The 24779-nt window shown below is 40.8% G+C and overlaps 2 protein-coding genes across 2 annotated transcripts; one reads left to right on the top strand and one right to left on the bottom strand.

Moving 5' to 3' along the window:
- Positions 1 to 229: 229 nt before the first annotated feature.
- On the top strand, positions 230 to 1807 carry LOC139926815 (C-X-C motif chemokine 11-1-like). The gene is made up of 4 exons (XM_071918655.2): positions 230 to 367; positions 1045 to 1168; positions 1277 to 1357; positions 1499 to 1807. The coding sequence occupies exons 1-4, from the start codon at positions 313 to 315 to the stop codon at positions 1584 to 1586; spliced, it is 348 nt and encodes a 115-aa protein (XP_071774756.2). The 5' UTR covers positions 230 to 312; the 3' UTR covers positions 1587 to 1807.
- A 9792-nt stretch (positions 1808 to 11599) lies between these two features.
- ppm1f (protein phosphatase, Mg2+/Mn2+ dependent, 1F) lies at positions 11600 to 23455 on the bottom strand. Its single transcript, XM_078285292.1, has 7 exons — positions 23202 to 23455; positions 19239 to 19369; positions 17099 to 17301; positions 16562 to 16750; positions 15631 to 15774; positions 14428 to 14521; positions 11600 to 13644 (listed from the first exon to the last, which is right to left on the bottom strand). Exons 1-7 carry the CDS (start codon positions 23363 to 23365, stop codon positions 13268 to 13270), a joined length of 1302 nt encoding a protein of 433 aa, XP_078141418.1. The 5' UTR covers positions 23366 to 23455; the 3' UTR covers positions 11600 to 13267.
- Between the last annotated feature and the right edge of the window lie 1324 nt (positions 23456 to 24779).

Raw genomic sequence — 24779 nt, 5'->3', positions numbered from 1 at the left:
TGCACTTTTGAATTACTCATTACTCTTACTAATAACAGCTTCCCTAAACTGAAGCTTCTGCCTAAGCCGGTTCAATTCCGGGAAATCCAGTAAAGGCTTCTGGTGAAAGGGGAAGGAGGGAAGAGGGGAGTGTCAGGAGAGAAACGAGAGAGCGAAAGTATTTCAACATTTGGACAGCCGCCAGCATGGCTGCGTGGGTGTCTCTGAGCGTATATAAAGAGGACAAAGTCTGCTCCAGTCACAACAATCACCTCAGCAGTCAAGACTGAAGACATCCTGAGTCTGAGGCAGCATCCTTCTACAGCCGGCACAATGAAATCAGCTTTCATCGCCTCTCTCGCCTGCCTGCTTGTCCTCCATGTAGAAGGTAATGTGTCTTTTACTGAATTCAGTAAATCTAGGAAACAGCACTGCAAAGCTTTGATTTACTGTGTCTAAGTTTATGTGAATGTATGGGGGGATTTCTGTGCCAATAATCGCAAATATACAGTACTGTGCAAAAGTCTTAGGCACCCTAGATTTTTTATATACATTTTGTCTTAGATGTTTATTTATTTGTTTTCTGCATTAGTGTGTCAGTAGACTGCTCTTTATAGTAAACTTTTTGGATTTAGAAACTTTTCATTATTTTTGAAGGCATCTTCACTTTATGGATTTTTTTTTTACACGTGCCTTAGACTTTTGCACAGTACTGTATGTAATAAAATGAATCGAAATATAAATAGAAAAAGATAAATACTACAATTCATGACACTCAGAACACAAGTAACAAATCATTTATTTGTGGATGGAGAGATACATTTGTGTTTCTGGTTTTTGCATTCAACAATCTTAATACATATCTGTGAACTGTAGTATTTATTTATCTTTTTCCATTTATATTTTTATGTATTTTATAACATATTTGTGATTATTGACACAGAAATCCCTCCATATTCTCTACTATCTGCAGTTACTTTGCACTTGTCCTTTGCGGTGCTGTTTGCATCCCACTTTAATGTACCATACCAGACCTTAACAATGCTGTATCCCTACTCTCCACAGGGCAACGACCCCCTAGATCTCAATGCAAATGTTTAGCCGGTGTGATCAACGTCATCAACCCAAGACTCATAAAGGATTTTCGGCCATACAACCCAAGTACCTTCTGTCCAGAAACGGAGCTTATGTAAGTAAATTAGCCCAAACTCATAAACCGTATTTGTTGCGATGCCATTCTTTTCATGTGCTGCTCTCCATCTTCTGTCTCTAACATTGTTCTTGTATTCCTCTCCAGTGTCACAACAGTGAATGGCAAGAAATGTCTAAATCCAGAGTCAGCACTTGGCAAGATACTCATGCAGAAATGGAGAAACAGGTAAGATAGACTGGATTGCGCTATTAAAGACACACAAATCAATACTCGTGCTCAAGGTCTCTAAGACAAAATAGTATTGCAAGTGTTTTATTATGTCTCCATTGCTTTTTAATAATAATGCAATGACACATCTTGTTTCAGGTTTGAGAAGAACGAGGTGAGCGCCACAACTTCCGATCAAATGAAAACTGTGACCTCAACAACCGCCCACACATCATCTCAGCTGTAGCTCTGTGGAAGAAGACTGACCTGAGCATTGCACTAGAAATGGGATTACGGCACTGAAAGACTTCTTAATAATAGCAGTTGTATGTCATTACCATGAAGCCATAAGTCATGAAGCAAAGTATGTGGATCATACTGTCCAAAATGTTTTTGATGGCCAGTTATTTGTGTTCCCTTCACTGAATGTAGATGTAAATACAAAATGTGTATATTTATATATTTAGTGCAGTTTTTGCATGTCTACTTTTCTATTTGTCGAAAAATAAATCATACTTTATTGTAAAATTTTTTGTCCTTAATTCCTGTTTCTATTTATCTACTGCACCAAACATGCAAATGCGGGGGGGGGGGGGGGGGGGGGGGTATAGGCAAAAAATCCAGTGACTAGATGCAAGAGGGGTTCACTCACCACTGGAAGAAAAATCTCCTCAAACTTAGATATCGGAACACAAAAAGACAGTGTTTTTTGTACATCCGGCCAATGAAATGCCATGTGTTCAGGTATTCTGGTTTTCATAGCGGTCAAGTGCCAAATAACCCCCATGTTAAAACCAGTGGTGGGTAGAGTACTGAAAATCTATACTCAAGTAAAAGTACAATTACTCCCATAAAAAATTACTCAAGTAAAAGTGAAAATTACCATTTGAGAAACCTACTCAAGTAAAAGTAAAAAAGTACTTGGTTAATAAATTACTCAAAGTACAAGTTACTTTCCATTTTAATATTTTTTAGGGTGTGTGGGCCAGTGCAAAATAATGAAAAAACAGCACTTGTTGATAAAACTTTCTTAGCCCTTTATAAAACAGAATATGAGTCTGTTTAACTCTAGTATTTACAGACATTATCAAAGTAACCAAACCTATTACAGCCCCAAAATGCAGTAGATACCGAATACAATACAATTAATTAAAACTCAGATTTTCTGTTCTGTAGTATTACTCCCTGTACCAAGACCTCAGTCAATCAACTAGAGAATGAAAACTTCTTTCCATTCACAGTTTTCATTTGGGGATACCCATTTGCCTCTGGTTCCGGGTTTTGCTCCGTCATCATCGCATCGTGGTCAAAAGACAGGTGGTGCACTACATCCCAACACTAGATCGGGCCCATAGAAGTCTGCAGCCCAAGCGTAGAGATGGCAACCCACCCAGACCTATCGTGATTAAATTCCACTACTTTCAAGAGAAGGTGGACGTTCTGCGTAAAGCTGCAAGTGCGGGATCCATCTACCACAACAACAAGCGATTCCACATCTACCCTGACTACACGGCCTCGGTGAGGATGAAACGACCTGCCTTTAATGAAGTCAGCGGGTTGCTGCGTCGCTGCTCTGGTGTTAAGTATGGCATCATGTACCCAGCGATACTGCGGATCACGGCCCCCGGGGGTGAGCAGAAAACATTTGACAATCCGTCCGAGGCTAAAACCTACATTTTGCACAACCTACAACCACAGGAATTGGAAAAGGAATAGGTATTCGTTGACCGAAACACTAGCTAAGCTAGTGTTTTTAGCCATATGCCAATACGGCAGCTAGCCACGATAAATTAGCTTGCTAGCCGCTAACCGGCTAGATAGTATGCACTAACCGCTATCGTGGGCTAGACACCTGTGTAATGGCCGGGCTATACATTACCCAGTTACTGTAGCTGTTTACCGAATAGAGAGCCTAAGTCCCTCCCCTTCCGCTGTCCCCCATGGGACCTTATTTCGGAAAAAATATGTATGGTAGTCAACGGCGAGAGACAAATAATTGTTTGATCCCGTTTGAATTGTGCCATGACTTACACATATGATGTTTTGTCAATTTAAAAGATAATTTTGCAAGTCAAGAAAGTCGCAGTTTGTTGTAAAACAGTACAGTAACGTTTAGTTTTGTGTGAAACCGCTCAGTGAACTACATCTCTCGTCTCGCACAATATACGTCACCAACACCAACATGGAACGAAACATACGAAACACACAGGCATCGCGTTAACGTTAGCCCCCACTGTACTAAAACTATCCTAAACCAGTTTAAATCCATTCTTACTGTCTACCTTCCAGGTTGTGTATAATACTCCTGCTATCTGAGAGGGACTTAGCTTCAGCGGCTCTGGGTAGCTTGTGGAGAGAGGAAGTTACGTCACTTGCGCGACTTTTGGGTGTGTAGTCTTTCTAATTACGTATTTTTACAGTCTTATAGTTCAACAGTTTTACGACAAACTGCGACTTTCTTGACTTGCAAAATTATCATTTAAATTGACAAAACATCATATGTGTAATTCATGGCACAATTCAAACGGGATCAAACAATTATTTGTCTCTCGCCGTTGACTACCGTACATATTTTTTCCGAAATAAGGTCCCATGGTGGTCCACCGGAAGGGGAGGGACTTAGGCTCTCTATAGGGCCACCGTTTGTACTTTATTTTTCTATGGCAACACTTAATGGCACAGCGTCTAAATCAAAATATATACATATTTTTTTAACTTACTGCTGTTGTAGCCTTTTGTTACTATATTTGGTTTCCTCTCATTGCATCTCATGCATTTTATTTTATTTATTTATTTACTTATTTTTTGAGAAAATGATCAGTAGACACTAACATTGATATGCCAGATTATTTTTTTTTACTTGGAGAGGTGGACTTTTGCACATTGTGTATTTGATTTTGTTGGACAATGGCTCTCTAATGTGCAGGGCAGGCCCCTTTTCTTTCTTTTTTCTTTCTAGGTAACTGGATTACTGGACACTGTGAGGGGGGATTTTTATTTGTTCTGTATTACATAACCCGTGTGGAGTTCTTTGAAGAGTTAGTAAGGTTCTGGTGAGGTACATGTTAGTATTAAGGCCCTGACACACCAAACCGACGTCAAAGAACCAGCGGCGACGAAGGCCGACTGTTGCGTCGCCTCACGTCGCCTGCGTCTGGTCCAAAAAGTTGCACTTGAACACACCGCAAAGACTACAGCCGACAGCCAACTAGCACGTACGTTCTGCACCTGCGTGAGGGGAAATAACCGTATGTCTGATAAGAAGTTGCAAATGGCACTGGCGTTGTCAGCCCTTGGTGTTTTGGTTGTGGAAGAAGAAAGGAAGAGGCGGAGGCGAAAAATAAGGAGAAACCGCACTAAATGGGTGAAATCATGAATACTCCAGCGACAGGCTCAAGGGGCTTTCCCGAACCTGTGTCGAGAGCTGGAGATAAATGAAACCTCCGATTTCCAACGGGCTCCGATGCCGATTCAACATGCGCAATCGGCCGAAAATCCGCCGACAGGGTCCGACTAGTGCCGATGGTGCGGGACACACCGCAATAACTAGGGACACAGACGCTTACCGACGGCCCGACGTTGGCCGACGGCCGACCGTCGGCCTGGTGTGTCAGGGCCTTTAGGCTCAAGGTGTTATAGAGCGGTCTCTAGGAGGAAGACCAGCTCAAGGGTCCAGGGGGGTTTTGTTTCACATTTGTTGTTTTTTTTTTTGTGTTGCTTGTTTGTTGTATTTTCCCTACATGTAACCCAGTCAATTCTACAATACAATGTGAACTGTGGCCTGTTACATTTGAAATTTACGACCAGCCTATATGTCATTCAAGGAAATTGAGATATGACTGGAATAGCGCCTAAGGTACCGGGTAGCACGTCATTCATTAGCTGGAACATAAGAGGGATAAACAATTTGGTCAAGCATAGTAAAATATTTGCCCACTTAAAATCTCTTAGCCCAGATATCATATACCTTCAGGAAACCCATTTAAAGGTCAACAATCAAGTAAGACTTAAGAACAACTGGATTGGCCAGGTCTTCCACTCTAATTTCAATTATAAAGCAAGAGGAACAGCCATCCTTATTAGAAAAGGGGTTTCATTTGATGCCACCAATGTTATTTCAGACACCAACGGTCGATATGTTATTGTAATTGGTAAACTATATAACACTCCTGTCATCCTGGCCAGCTTGTACGGACCCAACTGGGATGATTCACAATTCTTTTGAATTTTATTGCAAATCTCCCTGACCTTAACTCTCACCAATTAATATTAGGAGGGGACTTTAATTATGTTCTTCATGCTCAGCTAGATAGATCTAGACCCAAACCTAATAGCTCCTTATCCAAATCGGCATCTTTAATCAATTCTTTTATACGCTCATACAATTTATCTGACCCATGGAGGAGAAACAATCCTACAATCAAACAATATTCCTTTTTTCCCCCTGTTCACCATAGTTATTCAAGAACAGACTATTATCTGATGGATAATAGATTACTACCATTTATTTGCAATAGTCAATACCACAGCATTGTCATATCAGACCATAGCCCAGTCCAAATTGATATACATTTTCCAGATAAAATAATGCCTCAACGTAATTGGCGCTTAGATCCCCTTCTGCTCTCCTGCAAAAAGTTCAAAACATTTCTTGGTGGACAAATTGACTTTTTTCTCGAAGTAAACAACACCCCAGAAATGTCACAATGTATGATTTGGGAGGCTTTGAAAGCCTATATTAGAGGGCAAGTAATTTCATACACTGCCTATGAGAATAAACAGCGCTCCAAGCGGATTACAGAACTATCTCAGCACATTCTGGATATTGATAGCAGATATGCCCTCTCCCCCAACCCGAACCTACTCAAAGAAAGGCTCTTACTCCAGACCGAATTCGACAATCTCTCTACTATACAGACAGAGAGGCTTTTACTAAAATCTAAACAGGCTCTGTATGAACATGGACAAAAAGCAGGCAAGTTGTTAGCACATCAATTAAAGCAAGAAGCAGCTAAACATGCTATACCGGAGATAAATATAGGGCCAAATTCGACTTCATGTAATCCACAGATTATAAACGACCAGTTTAAACAGTTCTACTCCACTTTATATCGTTCAGATATGGAAGCAGAATCATCCCGAGTAATTTCATTTCTTGACACTTTAGACCTCCCCACCTTGACTCCAGATATAAAAACTTCCCTTGATAGTCCCATATCAACAAACGACATCATGCATGCGATTAAATCCTTGCAAAGTGGGAAGGCACCAGGTCCCGACGGGTTTCCCATCAAATTTTATAAGGAATTCTCAACCAAATTGACCCCTATCTTGAAATCGATGTATGACGAAATTCTTTCTAGTGGAAGGTTGCCTCAAACCCTCTCCCAAGCTACAATCTCTGTGCTATTAAAGACGGGGAAAAACCCCCTGGACTGTGGCTCGTACAGACCAATTAGCCTCCTCTGCTGCGATTATAAGATACTTACCAAGGCCCTTTCGCACCGTTTGGAAGAAATAATGCCCACTATTATTGATCAGGATCAAACAGGGTTTATTCCTGGTCAACAATCCTTCTTCAATATGAGGCGCCTAATGAATGTCTTGTACTCTGCCCATTCAGAATTCTGAATTGTTTCTCTCGATGCAGAGAAAGCATTTGATAGGACTGAGTGGGAGTACTTGTTCATAGTACTGGAGAAATTTGGGTTTGGGCCAACCTTTCTTGATTGGATTAAGATACTATACCTAAACCCTATGGCCTCTGTGCGTACCAATGGTGTTATATCTGACTATTTTGCCCTTCACAGAGGGACTCGGCAGGGTTGCTCTCTATCCCCATATTTGTTTGATATCGCGATTGAACCCTTAGCTATTGCCATCCGATCTCACCGAGGGATCCAAGGGGTTGAAAGGGGTGGAGCCACTCATAAATTATTGCTGTATGCGGATGACTTGCTCCTCTTTCTTGCAGATCCAGTCAACGGTATACCTCACCTCCTGGATTTACTAAAAGTTTTTGGAAAGCTTTCAGGCTATAAATTGAACCTATCAAAAAGTCTACTATTCCCTATCAACAAGCTAGCTAAGCAAAGTACTTATAACCAATTTCCTTTCAAAGTGGAACAGGAATGTTTTACATACTTAGGAATATGTGTTACAAGTTCATTCAAAGCACTCTTTAAGCATAATTTTAAGTTGCTATTGGAGCGCACAAAAGGAGACCTAGAACGCTGGTCAAACCTTCCTATCTCCCTTGCGGGGCGCATAAATTCAGTCAAAATGACAATACTGCCTAAGTATTTATACTTATTTCAAATGATTCCCATTTTTTTGCCAATATCTTTTTTTAAACAATTAGATCGTCTCATTTCTACCTTCATTTGGAATAAATCTACCTCTCGAATTAAAAAAGCTAGTTTGGAAAGGTCCAAATCGGAGGGTGGGCTAGGTTTACCCAACTTTTTACACTACTACTGGTCAGCGAATATCTCTAAATTGACATACTGGATCACCACATTTGCAGATAAGGAGGGGCCTTTATGGTCAACCATGGAACTACAATCTAGCCTTCCCGTTTCTCCGGTTTCTTTGTTGGCTTCCCCACTACCTTTGAATTCGAAAATGTATAATTTAAATCCTGTGGTGCTAAACTCAGTTAAGATCTGGACCCAATTTAGAAAACATTTTGGTTTCACACGCACAATTGGCTTCTCTCCGTTAACATTCAATCATCTCTTTCCACCTTCACAATTAGACTTGGCATTTAAGACCTGGCATAGATGTGGATTGGTCTTTTTCATTGATTTATTTGATGATAATTCATTCAGATCATTCAGTTCTCTGTGTCAAGACCATAAAATTCCAAATAGTCACTATTTTCGATACTTTCAGGCTCGCAGCTTCGCCTCCAAACATTTTTCGTCCTACCCCAATCCCCCCCAGAAAGACCCGACACACCGCATTCTTAATCTTAATCCATACAACAAGGGATTAATTTCCAAAGTATACAATGTGATACAGAATATATATTCCCCTACATGGGACAACACAAAGGCTGCTTGGGAATCAGACGTAGGAGAGGAAATCTCAGATGAACTGTGGGACTCCATTATTTCACAGATTCACTCTTCATCTTTCTGTGTAAGACTCAATCTGATACAATTTAAAATATTTTATTGCCTGCATTTTTCCAATGATAAATTGTCCAAAATTTATCCATCTGTCCGCCCAGAATGTCCTAGGTGCCATCATACGCCGGTCTCTCTGGGACATATGTTCTGGTCCTGCCAATCTCTAAGCAGCTTCTGGTCCTCAATCTTTGAATGTTTTTCATCTCTATGCAATACAACACTGAATCCCAACCCCCTTACTGCCATTTTTGGGATAGTCCAGTCAGAGGGGGGCCTCCTTGGTCACCAAAGAAATGCAATTGCATTTGCCTCTCTGCCGGCCCGTCGACTTATTTTGTTTAATTGGAAGGCAAAAAAGCCGCCATCCTTTATGCAGTGGATTCAGGAGGTGATGTCAATGTTGAAATTAGAGAAGGTCAGATATACTGTACGTGGATCACGCCAAAAGTTTGATGAAACCTGGTCTCCTTTTATTAGTTATTTTGAAACTCTATCCTTTGACTGAACAATCTGTAGCTGTCATATATGTAAAGTGGTTAATTTACGTACCAAAGATGTAAAGGACAAGGCTGGTAACATGATTTATTTATTTTTATTTTTTTTCTTCTCCTTGGTTGTTTGTGTGACCCTGAATGGGAGGATGTGGGTGGGGGTGGGTGTTTATGTTAGAGTGGGGTGGGGGTGATAAGCCAATATGTACATGTAACCATATTCCAATTTGAATATATTTTGTATTGTGAAAATGTAAATAAAGTTGTTAAAAAAAAAAAAAAAGACAGGTGGTGCTTATTTTTCTTCCAGGCAGCTGGCAACTTGGCATCTGCAGTAGAGATGCTCCTCGCGCGCTCTCCCCCCTACACTCAATCCCCGCATTTAGAGCAGACTAGTTGTAACAAAGGTATAAATGGCAAATGTAGTGAAGTAAAAAGTAGATTACTGGCTCAAAAATATACTCGAGTAAAGAGTAGAAGTACAGTTTAAAAAAAGGAACTAAAAGTACTCGTTCCTTAAAAAAATTTACTTTTTTACTCATGTGCGTTACTTGTAATGCGTTACTACCCACTCCTGGTTAAAACTAAGTGGAATATTGCTTTAAGCTGATGATACATTTGATTTGTATAATTGGAGGCGTCATCACACCCTGATTTGTCACAATATTGACCAGAATGTCCTGGCCCATTGAAATAACACACAGTATATGACTCCTTACATTCAGCGGCATTGCCTTTAGTTCACCATTACAAATAAGAGTCACATAAGAATAGAGTTGGTTACAGTGATAACCAAGAATTCACTGTTATCACAGTCTGTCTCATCGACTGCATGTAACTATGGTGTGTTAAGACATTTAGCATTCATGCTTTCATTGCTTCAGTAGTGTTGTTTGCACTGTATGATGAACTTACATTCATCCACTTTCCCTCTGACCACTAATACACACATCCTCCACATTTTCATTTCATATTGGTTTTAATTCAGACTCGGATATTAACAATACATCATCTTGTTGGCAAAAAGGATAGCCAGAAAACAGAACAGTATTAGGATATTGTTACATCCCGAAATCATTACAGCTGAAAGATTTCAAAGAACCACTGCATCATGACATCATGTCCAAAATGAGGCATTAAGAACTGTTTATAAAAAACACAAAGGGTTAATACTGTCAGATTCTCTTATCCAGTAAATAAAACAAGAGGTTCCACACAAAAAAAGCCTTAATACGGCAAAAATGTCACGCTCTCTCACGTAAACTATACCAAGCATAAGAGACAAGGTAAATTAATATTTATTCATCGTGGCTCCGTGATCTCTAGATCATTTTGTTCTTCCTGTGTGGTCCCGACAACTAGCAGTGAATTTCAGAAATAAACTAAAACTTCAAACCATCTTATCAACAGGTTTTCCTATCCATCTATCCAATAATATTCAGTGCAACTTACGTCATTGTTCATTTCCAGTCATGTTCCAGCAAGTAACACAGTGTTGCATACCTTTAACAGTCATACTAAATAGAATTAGGGTTCAACCGATATCACTTCTTGAAGGCCAATACTTTTTTTTTCTATTTATAATTTTTCTTTTTCTTTGCATTTTCATAAACAATAAAGACACAGCACATGAAACAAACCACAACAGCGACAACGTCACGACTACAGGATCCACAACAATAACAACACCAACAACAACAACAATAACAATGACAACAACAATGACCTAGAGGAGGGGGGAAGGGGGGCACAGTGCTCTTATTCAATTGGGGTGCACACATGTCCCATGTCAGCACCCGTGCGGATGATTCTAGATAGATAGATAGATAGATAGGTAAACAGACGGACAGATGGCTAGACTGGATAGATGCTGTAGGCAGGAAGAACTTAGGTTGGTAGAAACATGTAGAATGGGCTGGCATACTGTGAGCACTGAGCGCTGATTATACGGGGAAGAAGCATCTGTGTACTTGTAGGTCTAGGAAGGATCTTATAGTATCCCAGAGCTCGCTTGCATCTAGGTCCCTGAGGATGGAGGTGGCCTTTTCCATGCTTAAAAGATGGAGGAAATCCTCCAGCCACCTGTCTCTAGAGAAGCAGGAGGGTTTCCTCACCTTCCAGTTCATTAAGATCAAACGTTTTGTCGCAAGGCACGCAAGGGCAATCACTCTTTGTTGCTTGTCGCTTTGAATGTTCTCAATGTGGGCCCCCAGCAGGCATGTCCTGGGCGAAAACCGGAGATCTACATTGAGGATCCCTGACAGCATATGTGCCACCTCCCTCCACAGACAATCCACGGCAGGGCAGTGCCATAACATATGGAGGTCATTGTCCGTGGGAGAGGAACAGTCTCAAACCTCTATAGGCTCCTGTGCCTTTCCTCTCTCAACTGCAATACCCCGACCCAACTGCAATGGCAGCGAGATCTGGAAATTAACTTGACATCATCTGAATGGGATAGTTTGTGGAGGGACTCAATTACCATGAGCAAATGTGTCAGATATAGAGTAATACAGATGAAGATAATGCATAGGGCATATTTCACCCCTGCCAAACTCAAAAAGATGGACCAGAACCTATCAGACCAATGCTGGCACGGCTGTGGAGAAGAGGGAACTCTCATCCATATGTTGAAGGCCAATACTGATATTTTAGGATTGAAATAGCCAATATTTTGTGTCAATATCTGTAAATTTGACCATTTTCATTCCAAAGAAATTACAAGTATCCAGTGTTTCCCCCACAATTTTATATTTATCAGGGTGGAAAAGCCTCTTAAACAGCATTTAGAGCATTATTGAACATTAAAACTCTCCATTGAAACAGGATAATACAGTGGGTCCCCATGTAAATAATAATCTGTGTGGAATCTGATGAAAATGTGAATATCATAATTGATACACAGAGGCATTTCATTGAGTTATGACTGAAAAATGCACTGTAGAAGTAACTTAAGAGAAGAGAAATAAGCGAAATCACGTCCATTAATGATGTCAATGCGAATCGTATCCCACAGCAAAAATGGCATAGAGTTAGTAAGACTTTTTTGGCACATGATGAGTTCCAATACAAAACACAGTGCAATCCAAAAAGCAGGCGCTGTCTGTGTCTTCATCACTCGCATCAAATTTAACACTGACGATGCATAGAGAATATATGGGAAAGAAGCAGAAATACTGATACAGAGGAAGAGACACTTTAAGGTAACACAGACTGTCTTAACAGTGTTTAGGACAGGAGGAGACAAGCTTTCCTTTTATGGCACTGAAGAATCATTCACCGAGGGTTTCACTGCAAAATGCTATACATCCATTTCTGAGGGGAACAAACTCTCCTGGTTAAGTTTATTGTCAGAAGCAAAGGTATGTGATATGAAAGATATGACAACCTCAGCAATAGTTCAAATTATGTTCTACCTTCAAAGTAGATAAGTGGGAGCCAATTTCTTTAAATGGCGGACACTTCATTTTGAAATGAAACTCTTGATTGTTGATAAACATGTAGAAGGATGGTATCCCTCTCTCAGACATACTGTAACTAATGGAATACATTGAGTGCTAACACTCAAAAGACTGAAAGAATTCTTCAGTCATTTGAGTGCTTGGTTCCAAGAAAACAAAAAAAACCACAGACCCTTTGAAAAAGTCAATATCAAATGAGTCAATCAGTACTTAATAACTTAATAATAGAACACCATGATTTCTTTGAAAAGTCATACAAAAGCAATAGAGCTGGATTTGATAGAATTCAGAGCCACCTAGTGTCCGTATTGACTATATACAATAGCCAATACATAATTATATCTCGGTGGCTTCACACTATTCCACTATTTTGAAACTGCCAGTGCCTCTTCTACATTAAAGTCAATGGGGAGCAGGTGAATGGAAAGGAGCTCTACCTGGTGTCTTTTTGGGCAGAGCAGAGATCGTTCTAAAGTTGAGAACAGTTCATGACGTTAACTTTTTGTGAGCCGACCAATCACAATGAAGAGGAAAAGTTGGAAGTAGCTGTTACTCTGATCATGAAGAGTCGGTATGGAGAGTTTCTGCCAAGTGTGCATCATGTAACCCGCTTTTTGAAATCATCAGCTTAAAATGCGGTTGAGGCAGCACTACTCCAAAAGAGTGGAATAGTATGAACACACCCTAACTGGTAGCTGCTGTGTTAAACCAAGGCTAAGTATCATATTAGCTTTGTCAGTCTGTAAGATGTCTGGATTAGCACCAGGAAACAAAAAAACAAAGGCCGAGAAATGCTCAGTCAGTAGCTTGGCACAGTGCAGTCTGGGTAGCGCACCTCCTCCCTCACTGCCCCGGTGATTCCTGGGAGTCCTGAGCGGCCTCTGCGGCGGTGTCTGCAGCCAGCAGCTGCTGAGGCGGGCGGAGGAACACAAGCATCACTGTGATATTATCATTAGAACCGGCTCCCTTGGCGTGGGCTACCAACTTTTGAGCGACGCACAGTCCCAAAGCGTCCTCGGACAGTTCCGCCGGAGCGTCCCCGCCTCCCTCGGGGTCGCCGGGCTGCCGGAGCGCCTCGAGGACCAGCTGCGGGACCTCTGAGGGTTTCACGGTGTCAAAGAAGCCGTCGCACGCTAACAGGACGTAGTCCTCGTCCCCGGCCAGTCGGGTTGTGGAGCAGTCCGCGTCTCCGGACACGTAGGGCTTCTGGTCAAAATCACCTGGAGGGAGTGGGGGGTGTGTGGATGTTTTGTTAGTGGTCCAGGCCTGCGGTTTGACCTAGTGGTTAGAGCGACGTCGTGACATAATCAAAATGGCACAATCCCTCTGTGAGTGATGCTCGCGAGGCCACCACACAAGGTTTGTGTGTGCGACCTCCATCTCGTGAGGTTTGGTAATGTGGAAGCTAAATAAAATGCATCGATTTGCATCAAATAATGGATCAAATTAAGTTTTTTCCACTCACAGAGCGATCATATGGCATCAGAAGACTGGGATTATGCTTCACGAGAGGTATGGAGTCATTTTATAGTTATTTTTTGTTATTTTTGGAACTCTAAAGATCGGTCCTCAAAGACTTCAGTTGTTTTGGAGAAGGCTGCTACGGAGTTCTACTGGGAAGCTCCAGGAGTGTTATATAGACTAACAAACTTCACCTGAGTTTCAGCTGGCATGGGGGTGAGTACATAATGACTGAATTTTCATTTTTGGGTGAACTATTCCTTTAATAACGGCTATTTCTCCATTTGTTCCAAAATAATGGACAGCTTTGCTAGGACATTTTTTAATTTGCAGGGGACGCAGTTCCACAAACTGATACCAGAGAAGCAAAATGAACCAGACCTTTTCACAGGAAAAGTGCCAAACATCGTTGATATGGTGTTGTTGCATGGGGAACCTCTAATAGAACACCACACATATTCCCAAAATGAAAACGTGACTGTCACACAGATCATATCCCCCGATGCATTCTGCTGTGTTCTTGTTGGTTGAGGTTGACTCACCTATAGCTCTGGATACAGCATAGGTCCCATTAACACGCCAGCAGCCCATGAAGGTGATGCAGCCGCCCAGATCCTCAATCCTCTGTTTCTCATCCTGGGTGGTGGAGGACAAGGAGAATGGGAGAATAAGCGCCTTTAGTCCTATTCACACGGGACTAATATCGTTTGGGGATGTCCAGTAATTTGTAATCGCTACAGACATCGTCGGGTGATTTTAATCCCATTGCAAATCTGCCATGTCAAGGAAAACTTCCAGCCACGTTTTGGTGAAGACAGAGTTCCCTGATAATACAAAATCTAACCCGTGCAAACCAAACTCTGTAATTTCCTGCCTGCATAATTCGTGAGGGAAGACATGGTTATTTGAGTGCGCAATTGCTTTTTCTTCTTCTAGACGAGCAATTTCCATCTTCCACCTGTCATGAAAAATGGAGGCTTAGCGGAATTTATAGAGGAAGTTTTTGAATTCATATTCGGTGCAAATTTCAGGTTTTGTTTTGCTGAATTCATAAATTTTTTTTGAGATTTTCATTATCCCATGTTAATGCGTTTTATGAAATACTGGGGTTGGGAGTCATTCTTTAATTACATGAGGTCATCATCACATAATACTGGTCCTGTGCGTATAGGGCTTTTTTTTTTTAGCTCATCACTTTAGCTTATTACTGACGCCTACTCATCCTTTCAACATCCATAAAAGCTGAGAGAGCTTGGAGGAAAAAAACAAAATGATGAAATTATGGTTTCTTCCGCATCTTCTGCATTGGTTTGGGACAGCTGTTCCCGGGCTAAATCTGGTTAAAGTTGGTAGTGTGTGTGTCAGGGTTCCAACCGCAGCTCTGATGTGAAATTCCATGACTTTTCCATGATTTTCCATAACTAAGTAGGAGTGTGTCTATCGGCTAAAACTCCTCTTCCTGGTTTGTTAATGTGTTTCTAAAGAGATTCTAAAGACAGTCTGGCTTCCACTACAGTTGGGCTGAAAACCATCTAATGCAATAAATGTTTGAAACAAATTGGAAAATACATTCTGCTATACTTCTGTAGTGTTTCATTTGCAAAACTTCCTGATAATCCCCAACTTCCCCAGAGAAATGATCAGATTCCCTGACTTCCCTTGTCTGTAATTTAACATTCCATGACATTCCAGGTACTCCTGTGTGTATGTGTTTGTGTGTGTGTGTGTGTGTGAGATGTTCCCACCTCTCTGTCTGGTTTATGGGGGTCCATGAGTGCTACAGCTTGTCCCTGTCTGACCAGCATGGCCTGGGAGTCTCCCAGCCAGGCCACGGTCAGATCCCGACCCTGCAGCAGCGCGGCCACGCCTGTGCTGCCGCTCCGCAGACGCTGACAACACACAAACACACAAAAACAGCACAGAAAATAACCATGTCTACCATGTCTATTAAACTGTTGAGACTGAGGCTGAGGTGCATATTTAGAGACACAACGAAACCCAAACCCTTTAATTTTATCCCTTGAAATGTCCTTAATTTCTCCATGACATAAACATTAATTATCCATTAAAAATACCACAGCTTTAAAAAAGTAAGGTTAGTATCATGGGTTTTTAAGGGATTTATTCATGGGTTGATTCACAGAGACACTAGAATTTAAAGGATTTTTATGCCTTTTGTGCAGGTTTACAGGGTTATTAATGAGTTATTAATGGAAAATTCCTGTCCCTGAATTTTTCATTATGTTAGAAAGTAAGCAGTCAAAACTTAAGGGGGTGTTTAAGGGGGTTCAATGGGTTCCCCATTAATACACTACGAAACCAACCCCCTTAATTTTATCCCTGAAATGTCCTTAATTTCTCATTACATAAACATCACAAGGGTTATTGATGAGTTATTAATGGAAATCCTGTCTCCATGAATTTCACATTAAATTAAGCAGTCAAACATTAACTCACCCCTTAACTCCATGAATTAAGGGGTGAATTAATATAAATATAAGGTGATTTTAAGGGATTACTGGTTCGTAGAGATAACTCCCTTTACTCATTTTAAGGGGATTTCGCATTAATTAAGGGGTGAATTAATCTAAATGAGTGGATGGATTACTGGTTAGAGCTGTGGATCTCCAATATAGCCACCAGCGGGTTAGGTGTGTTATAGCACTGCTTCAGTACCTCTCTCCTAGCTTTGCCTCTGAACATGTCGTCGGTGCGTTTGAAGGCGGCTTTGAAAGCTGCGGCCGCGTCACTCTGTAGCGCCTCCTGCTGGCTGAGCGCGACGTGAAGGTGGGCGGCGCTGTAGGTGGCGGCGTCCACCCCGCCGTGGCCGTCGAACACAGCGTAGTAGCCACGGTCCACCCCATCCTGGTATAGAGAGGAAATAAAGTGATGTTTCAACTGGGTAAAACATGCTTTTTTTAGAACTGAAAGTGCAAGTAATATGATACAGCATAAGAACTGACTACTGCCATTCACATCTTTTGGTGAAACTAGCCTACTCCAAGGTATTTGTCTTACTTTCTAAATCTGCTTCTACTAAATATCACTGAATGTTGTATCTAATTTTATTGTATCAAAATGACTTTTGAAGGACCCACGGATACCCTGGACTGGATAAGAACAAGACAAAGAAGCCAGTAAGAACCAGTTTTTGGGGTTACATGAAGGAAGGCAGATACAATAATGTCTTATCTCCCACAGTGAGTCTCCTACCTGGAAGCCGAAGAGCTGGTTGAACTCGGCCAGGGCCAAGTGCTTGTCCTCCATCTTCCTCCTTGTGTTCTTGATGGCGTGAACCGAACAGCGGAGGAACCGGGGGGAGGCGGCAGGGAGGTCGGGGAGGTTTTGATGCCAGGCCAGTGCCACTTTTATCAGCTTGTTGAGGAAGAGACGCTGGGCTGGCTCTGACTGGAGCACTGAGGAGAAGATGAAACAGAGCGGTAATCCCTGAGAGCCTTGTTTTTCGGTATTGGCGACATTGTTGGTGCTAAACTGTCATTGCATGAGTTTGTTGTGGTGTGGGTGTAGGTCAGTTAATATTATAAGAAAAGTGAATGGTCTGATTCGATAAATTTGTTTCCAAATGTAGGTTACTGTGACACAGTAAACTGTCTTGTCTTTAGTCCTAGTCTCTACTCGACTCTTAACTAGCTTGAGAAGAGGCAGCCCAGTTAACATGAACAAACAGTTGTTTTTTTGCTTTGTTAGCTAACTAGCCAGCAGGCTAATTTAGTAAACCAACCAATGTTTATGTTAACATGCGACTATTAGCCACTATTACTACTACTACTAACGTTAGCTTCTACTAGATACGCTAGCTTGTGTGGTTATTTGACCAGATACAATGGTTAGCTAGCTAACCATATTCTAATGCCCCATCCTTTAGGTGGTGCTCTTCCTCTTTGTTCAGCCATGGTGGCTATTGCTGCTCATGCTAACAACCCAGTTCTTCTTCTGTTTATTCCAAACAAACTGGAACAGAAAGAAAAGAGCTATCAGACCCCGGGTGTTTAGAACAGCAAATGTAAAAGTTTTCATGAACTGGAAATAGGCTGAATCACTATTGAAAATGTTGCTGATTATTGCTTTAATGGTAAGCAGCAGCAGGTTTGAAGCCTGTATCCTAGACCACCGAGGCTCATCTGGACAGATGGATGTTTGATATCAGGTAGGTCATCCAGATGAATAGAAACTCTGACATCAATAGAAATTCACTAAGGTTACTCTCTAACCTTAAAGGTATTAAAACCTGCAATCTTTGGTCTTTTTATACTATGAATGTGTCCTCTGAAAGCTCTTTGTTTTCTTATCCCCTAGCAAAATACTGTAAAACATGCTGTCTAGCCTACATATTATTGTAAATTTGTTGTTTGTAATGTTCCTGTACCATCTACAAATTCAATTTTAAAAAATCACTTTGTACTTGGTGCAGATCTCAGACAAAACCCTAAAAATGCTCCTTAAAATTATTTGGTAGCCAACACACCATGCAAAATTTAATGGATGTACACAACTTTTCAGCTTTATGGGCTCATGATGGGAGTGACCCATCTTCCTGAATCACCTCCTCTGACAGTTCAGCAGTTTGCCAGAAGAAGGCAGCACACACATTGTGGCTGCAAAGGTCCACTAGTAATTATTTGTCCAGGATTAAAATAAAACAACTTAAAACTAGAGTAATTGTTTCCGTCTTTAAATCAGTCAAATTATATTCGACAGTAGTAATGATTTTTAGTTTTGAAAATATGAAAAGTAAACTTTTAAGTGAATACAAACAAAATAACTTGAGGTTACTCTGATACCCTGAAAAACTAGCAAAACAGCCTTTAAAAATCTCCATATCCAGTGATGAGCCTATACCTGCGGCCAAGTGAATATTACAGTACAAGCTTTAGGCAAATCTGACAAAGATGGTCCAGGAATTGAAGGGTTTGATATTGGCCTTTCATTAAAAATCAGACATCAACCTCCCTGACCACAGCTAGTAAATATGTTTTATTATTTCTATATCTGATGTCTGAGCAGAGAAATCATTCCAGTGTGGTGTGGGAGGATTTTACTCAACAGTCTGTAAAATCTGCCTCAACCTGCCTTAAGGAGCTGCTAACCCACCTCAAAGAATTTCATTAGTCTGACTTTCAATGGAGAGTTTATGTTCCGAGCGGTGAGCCTGAAAATGCAGGTCTCCTTCCCGCCAAAATCTCTAACCTGGCAGGATGACAGGTTACCACAACTCTGTCTATATCCCAAGACAACTTGGGAGGAACGTTCTCCATGAGGACACAAGTATCGACTCTGCATTCCTGGATTTGGTAATCAGCCTATGTTTAACATTGTGGGGGGAAACACTTACAGACTGCTTCCTGTTCCTCGTCCTGGTTGGCCTCGGCCTCCTGGGGGCAGTGGAAAGGTGAAAGGTCGCTCTGCAGCAGCTCCGACAGCGCGGCCCGGCACAGGAGGGCGCTGAGACCTGCAGGAGCATCCCTGAACCAAGCAAACACAAGGAGGAATAGCTGCAACATATCAGTCTTTTAGATGAAGATTCTTCTTCACAACAACAAACATATATGTTAGATGATGGAAGGTGGTGTAGTTGTATATTGGGAGTTAACAACAATATTTTTCCATAATTTTCCAAACTATTTTGTGCAATTTCCAAACTTATCAAGTAGGGATGGGACGATATGCTTATCTCACGATACGATTCCATACGCGATATGGGGTTGATGATTTTATACAACCACGATACGATGTAATAAATAAAGTCTGACTGTGCAGAATTCTGTTTATTTCTGAGACAAATCTTTCTAGCGATGGCATTGGCTTGCTAGAATGTAAACAACAATGTAAAAATGTCATTACAAAGTGCAAATAATATAATTTGGATGGAGAGCTTGTGAAATTGTGATGGTCAAGCGTCTCATTTGTGATTACAACAGCAGAATAAAATGGAGCTAATATCGCGATTAATTTTTCTGCCCCACAATACGTATTGTCACATTTTTGTATCGCAATATATTGAATTCCGATATATCGTCCCATCCCTAATATCAAGACCAAAGTACACACACACACAAGGATGGATAAAACATGACTTGGCCCAATCGATGACCAGAGTACAGGTAGTCGATGCCTTTATAAATGTGAAATCATGTCAGCTCTATCACTCCTTGTCCAGAATTAGCTTTCTGCCGCAGAGGAGAGTGGGAGCGAGAAAGGCAGGAAGCGGGGAGAACAATGGTGCTTCTGCAGACAGGAAGTTAGGTTTTCTGACAGGAAGTACCTCTGAGGAAGAGTGCAAGCAGAAAAGAGAACACACAAGCCGATCCTTCCTTTATGGCCTAGAACAAACTGACTAAGGCTTAATGTAGTCCGTATAGATCTCGACATATTTTCTGATGAGTCACATTACCAAATGTTTAATGGTCATTTTCCTTCTGTGAATATAATTTTAGATGTTAGGCTGAATGATTTTGGACAGTTTGCAGTTGTAATAACGGCATTTTTAGATAATGTTTATGTAATAAAAACAGAGGCATCTTTCATCCCACTGAGCCCTAATGTTAAATTCCATGACTTTTCCATGACTTTCCATAACTAAGTTTTTAGTGCTTCCATGACCTGAAAATGTTCTTCCTTCCTGGTTTGTTAATGTTCTTTCTCAGTCTTGTTTCTACTGCAGTTGAGCTAAAAACCATCTCATGCAATGAATTTGTAAAATTCCCTGATATTCCCTGACTTCCCCACAGAACTGATCAAATTCCCTGACTTTCCCTGTCTGGAATACACCTCTCTAAATTGCATGGTTGAGGGAAAGTGGACTCACCGGAAAAGTAAATTACAACACTTGCTGTGATGAATGCATTCATCACAGATTGATATTTAACAGTGTATGAGGATCTGAGGGTGGAACTTTCCTGTAATGTTCAAACTCAGTACCTATCATTTCTCAGTCTACTATAGCTTTATAATTTAGTCTCACTGTAACTTTAATTCTGCCCTGTCCCTGCAGCTTGTAGTTAACAGCAAAACCAACCATGCATATGAGAGCAGGGCAGGAGAGGAACTGTCGGGAATGTGAGGAATGCAACCACACACGCACACACACGAGACGGGAGGATAGTGTAAATAGCAGTTTAATCCTGCACTAACATTACAGCCTAGCGTATGATAGTAGGTCACTTAACAAAAGTGGGAAATAAAACCAAAGACGGTTTAAAATCAACGTTCTTTCCTCCAAATTCCCATGCTTTTCTATATCAAGCCTATAAATGAAGACCACCAGTCATAGCATTTTATTCATTCAAGTATTTGTTTTGATATCTCTTCACTAAGGGATATCATTTCAGTTCATTTGCTGCAGCCAAATTAACAACAAACAGCAAGCAAGCAATATATGACAATAACAAGTGCGCTAGTGCTTTCCAGGTGCTGGGTTGGACGGTATGCATGATTGGACAGTGAATCTCTGACTTTTAAAAACTCTACTTGTTAACAGCAAAGTGCTGCGGTAGCACAGTGTTGCTGGAACTAAGAGAATCGCTGAACAAAATGTTTGATTCATGCGTAATTTCCAATGCCAAAAAGCATCATTGTTTTGACATCTGAACTGGGCTTCTATAAGAATGCTCATCCTGGATTATGTCACAAAAGATTGTAACATCCAATCCTGTGTACTGGTAAATAAATACAAAATAAATCACAAAATATTCATAACTGTGAAGAATCATATTGTGGCCCTTCTCTGTCTGAGCGTTATTATCCTGATATCAAGTCCCAACTCTAAATGTAGATTACCAAGTCACGTTCATGTCAAGTCCATGTCATTAATGTCAAGTCTCAAGTCTAAATGTAGAACAGCAAGTCAAGTCAGAATAAATCAAGAGTCCAGTATCAATTTAATATCTTAAAGAAAACTAAATATCTAGGACTTTTCAATGCAATATGGTTTTAATAGGATAAAAACTTGGTATGAGCATAATGAGTTTGATTTCTATAATCAGTTTCAACTTCAATAAATTCAATCATTCCATATAAATTCAGAAAAAAGAATTTAAATTCAGTCGTCTGCTGGAACAAATCTCATCACTTTCAATCTAAGTCATTTACACAAACACAAGATCTCAAGTCAAGACTTTAGAAACCTTTTCAAGTCATCAAAGTACAAGTCAAAGTCGAGTCCCAAGTCACCAGAACCTAAGTAAAGTCTCAAGTCTTCTCTTCATTAGAGCTGCAACGATTAATCGATTAATCGATTAGTTGTCAACTATTAAATTAATCGCCAACTATTTTGATAATCGATTAATCGGTTTGAGTACTTTTTTAAGAAAAATAAGTCAAAATTCTCTGATTCCAGCTTCTTAAATGTGAATATTTTCTGGTTTCTTTACTCCTCTGTGACAGTAAACTGAATATCTTTGGGTTGTGGACAAAACAAGACATTTGAGGACGTCATCTTGGGCTTTGGGAAACACTGATCGACATTTTTCACCATTTTCTGACATTTTATAGACCAAACAACTAATCGATTATTCGAGAAAATAATCGACAGATTAATCGACAATGAAAATAATCGTTAGTTGCAGCCCTACTCTTCATGCATCAAGTCAAGTCTCAAGCAATTAAAATTGTGACTCGAGTCCCCACCTCTGCTGTGTACCTACCGTGTTTTAAAACGTTCAAGGTGTCATATTCAATATCATGATAACTGATAAAATGATTAAATAATTCATACCGGTATACATTTTTCATAGAAATATGTCAACCTATCTATTTTCAATGCTATTTCGTTTATAGAAACATACAATAAAGACAGTTTTAGAGTTTTGATTTAAAACTTGCTCACTCCCTATACTCCTGGATCTTCATTTTTTCTTTTTGGTGGCCTCACACCTGCTATATGTCGCCACATGGGAATAATATTAAGATCCAACTAACATTATGCTGCTTAACCATTCAAACAGCGGAGAAACAGAAGTTTAGATGCTACCATTTTGTGTAGAGCAGCGCCTCAGGCAGCGAATCAGGAGCCTGTTTGATACAGAGCCATTGCTTTGCTTTGACTGGCTCACAGTCAGAGAGTGTGTATATAACTGAGGCATTCAAATATAATCATCTCTAAAAGTTTTTTTCACGCACACACACACACACACACAATACCTCACTAGTCTGACCAAGGCTTTACAGACACACATGCACTCTCACACACTCAGTACCTCCCTCTCACTCACTCACTCACACACACACACACACACACACACACACACACACACACACACACACACACACACACACACACACCTCCCTCCAGTCGTACCTGGCAGCCAGCAGCCTCTGGCCCAGCTCCAGGCTCTCTCCACGCAGCTCTTCCAGGCTGACCCTGCGGCTCAGAGGGTTGACGGGCAGGGGGCTGCCTTGCTCAAGAGCGGCCGGGAACTCCTCCACAAACTTCCCCAGGAAGGATCTGGCCTTCTCCTCCATAGTGCTGACTAACCCCCCCAAACAGGTCAAGGCCACAGGTGGAGACTTGAAGGTCAGGGGAAGGCTGAGAAAATACAGAGCGGTGCTGTGGTTCCTTCAGTGTTTGTTAAGTAGGCGTCAATAGTTGCACAGGTCCAACAAGGGCGGCTTGAAGCTGTGTGAGGGAAAATAAATGTTGCGTTCAATTCAAAGCCAGAAATCACAAATTCCCAGCTGATTCCAGTGGTCATGCTCAGAAAAGCCAGGAGAGTGGCCATGAGATTTTCTTTTGGCCAACATAAAATCCTGTTCCCCATGCAACAGCGAATGTCATGTCAATGATATCTAGCAATATTAGCTAGCTAGTTAGCATACTCCAACACTCTACTGCAGCAACTGTAACTATTAGCAACTTCACAGTTCCAATTTCTAACCATTTTAGCACACAGGTGTTTTGACATATTTGAGGTCATGTGATGCTGTAAATCAAACGTTTATTTTAAGGACTATAAACATGTTAAAAGTAATGCTCTGTTTTCTGCCATGTTGATGTGCCGTCGGATAACTGCATCTAGGAAACCTCTGGGTTGAAAAATCTTGCCTGAGTTTTCTACTTGGAATTTGACGGGCGTTCCATTGCATTAGTTTACAACTTTCCCACATCTCTGGAACGCAGCATAAGAGATAATGTTATAGTGATATCAGCATACTATGGGTGATGAAATTCAAAGGAAACACCCATTAAACATTGCTAATACCCACAATCTCTTCAGTAGCTTTGTTGCTAGAGCTTCAGTTTGCAAGTTTGCCAAACTTTCTAGACCAAGGAGAAATTAGTTTCCCTTCGTAGACAAGATCAATCACAGACTAGCCTTGATACGATGCGTTCTTTCTTGCATGGAAGAAAAGTGTAACCAAACTCTATTCAAAAATCTGTCTGTTTAATGTTGCCTTGCTTAACGGCAAAGACACACGGGTGGTAGTACATATTTTAAGAGTTTTTATGGCTCAACTGGGTCTTCGGGTAGATTCGGCATTCATATAACCCACCAAGCGGCTATTATTTCAATGACATTTCAACGTTTATAACGGGGTCGCCTGTTATTCCCACCATCTTCTTCCTCTTAGACACACACCGTGGTGGGAGTTAGCGAGCAGTGTGTACCAATAGTAAAAGTTAAAATTTAGCGAAATAAACGCTGCTTGGGGGATTATACGTATGCCGAATTTAACTGAAGACTCGAACGACTCTGAAAAAATCTTTTATGTTCTAACAGGGATCTACTTTGCATATAATGCAGAAAGACAACGCAATATCACACCAACAGATTTTTGAATCATCGTTGGCAGTGTTCTCTCCACATAAGAGGTATGTGTTGGGGCCAAATCACAAACAGTATAGACTATAATAGACATACCATTTCGAATTACCAGA

This window comes from Centroberyx gerrardi, chromosome 8, assembly GCF_048128805.1.
Source record: "Centroberyx gerrardi isolate f3 chromosome 8, fCenGer3.hap1.cur.20231027, whole genome shotgun sequence".
NCBI classification, from domain to species: Eukaryota; Metazoa; Chordata; class Actinopteri; order Beryciformes; family Berycidae; genus Centroberyx; species Centroberyx gerrardi.
This window is presented reverse-complemented; position numbering and strand designations above follow the sequence as displayed.

Coding starts and splice junctions, on each gene's coding strand:
- LOC139926815 (XM_071918655.2), top strand. CDS start 313: ATGAAATCAGCTTTCATCGCCTCTCTCGCCTGCCTGCTTGTCCTCCAT. Junction 368..1,044: donor GCTTGTCCTCCATGTAGAAG/GTAATGTGTCTT, acceptor TACTCTCCACAG/GGCAACGACCCCCTAGATCT. Junction 1,169..1,276: donor TGTCCAGAAACGGAGCTTAT/GTAAGTAAATTA, acceptor ATTCCTCTCCAG/TGTCACAACAGTGAATGGCA.
- ppm1f (XM_078285292.1), bottom strand. CDS start 23,365: ATGGAGGAGAAGGCCAGATCCTTCCTGGGGAAGTTTGTGGAGGAGTTC. Junction 19,370..23,201: donor CAGAGGCTGCTGGCTGCCAG/GTACGACTGGAG, acceptor TGCTTGGTTCAG/GGATGCTCCTGCAGGTCTCA. Junction 14,522..15,630: donor CCCATAAACCAGACAGAGAG/GTGGGAACATCT, acceptor TCCACCACCCAG/GATGAGAAACAGAGGATTGA.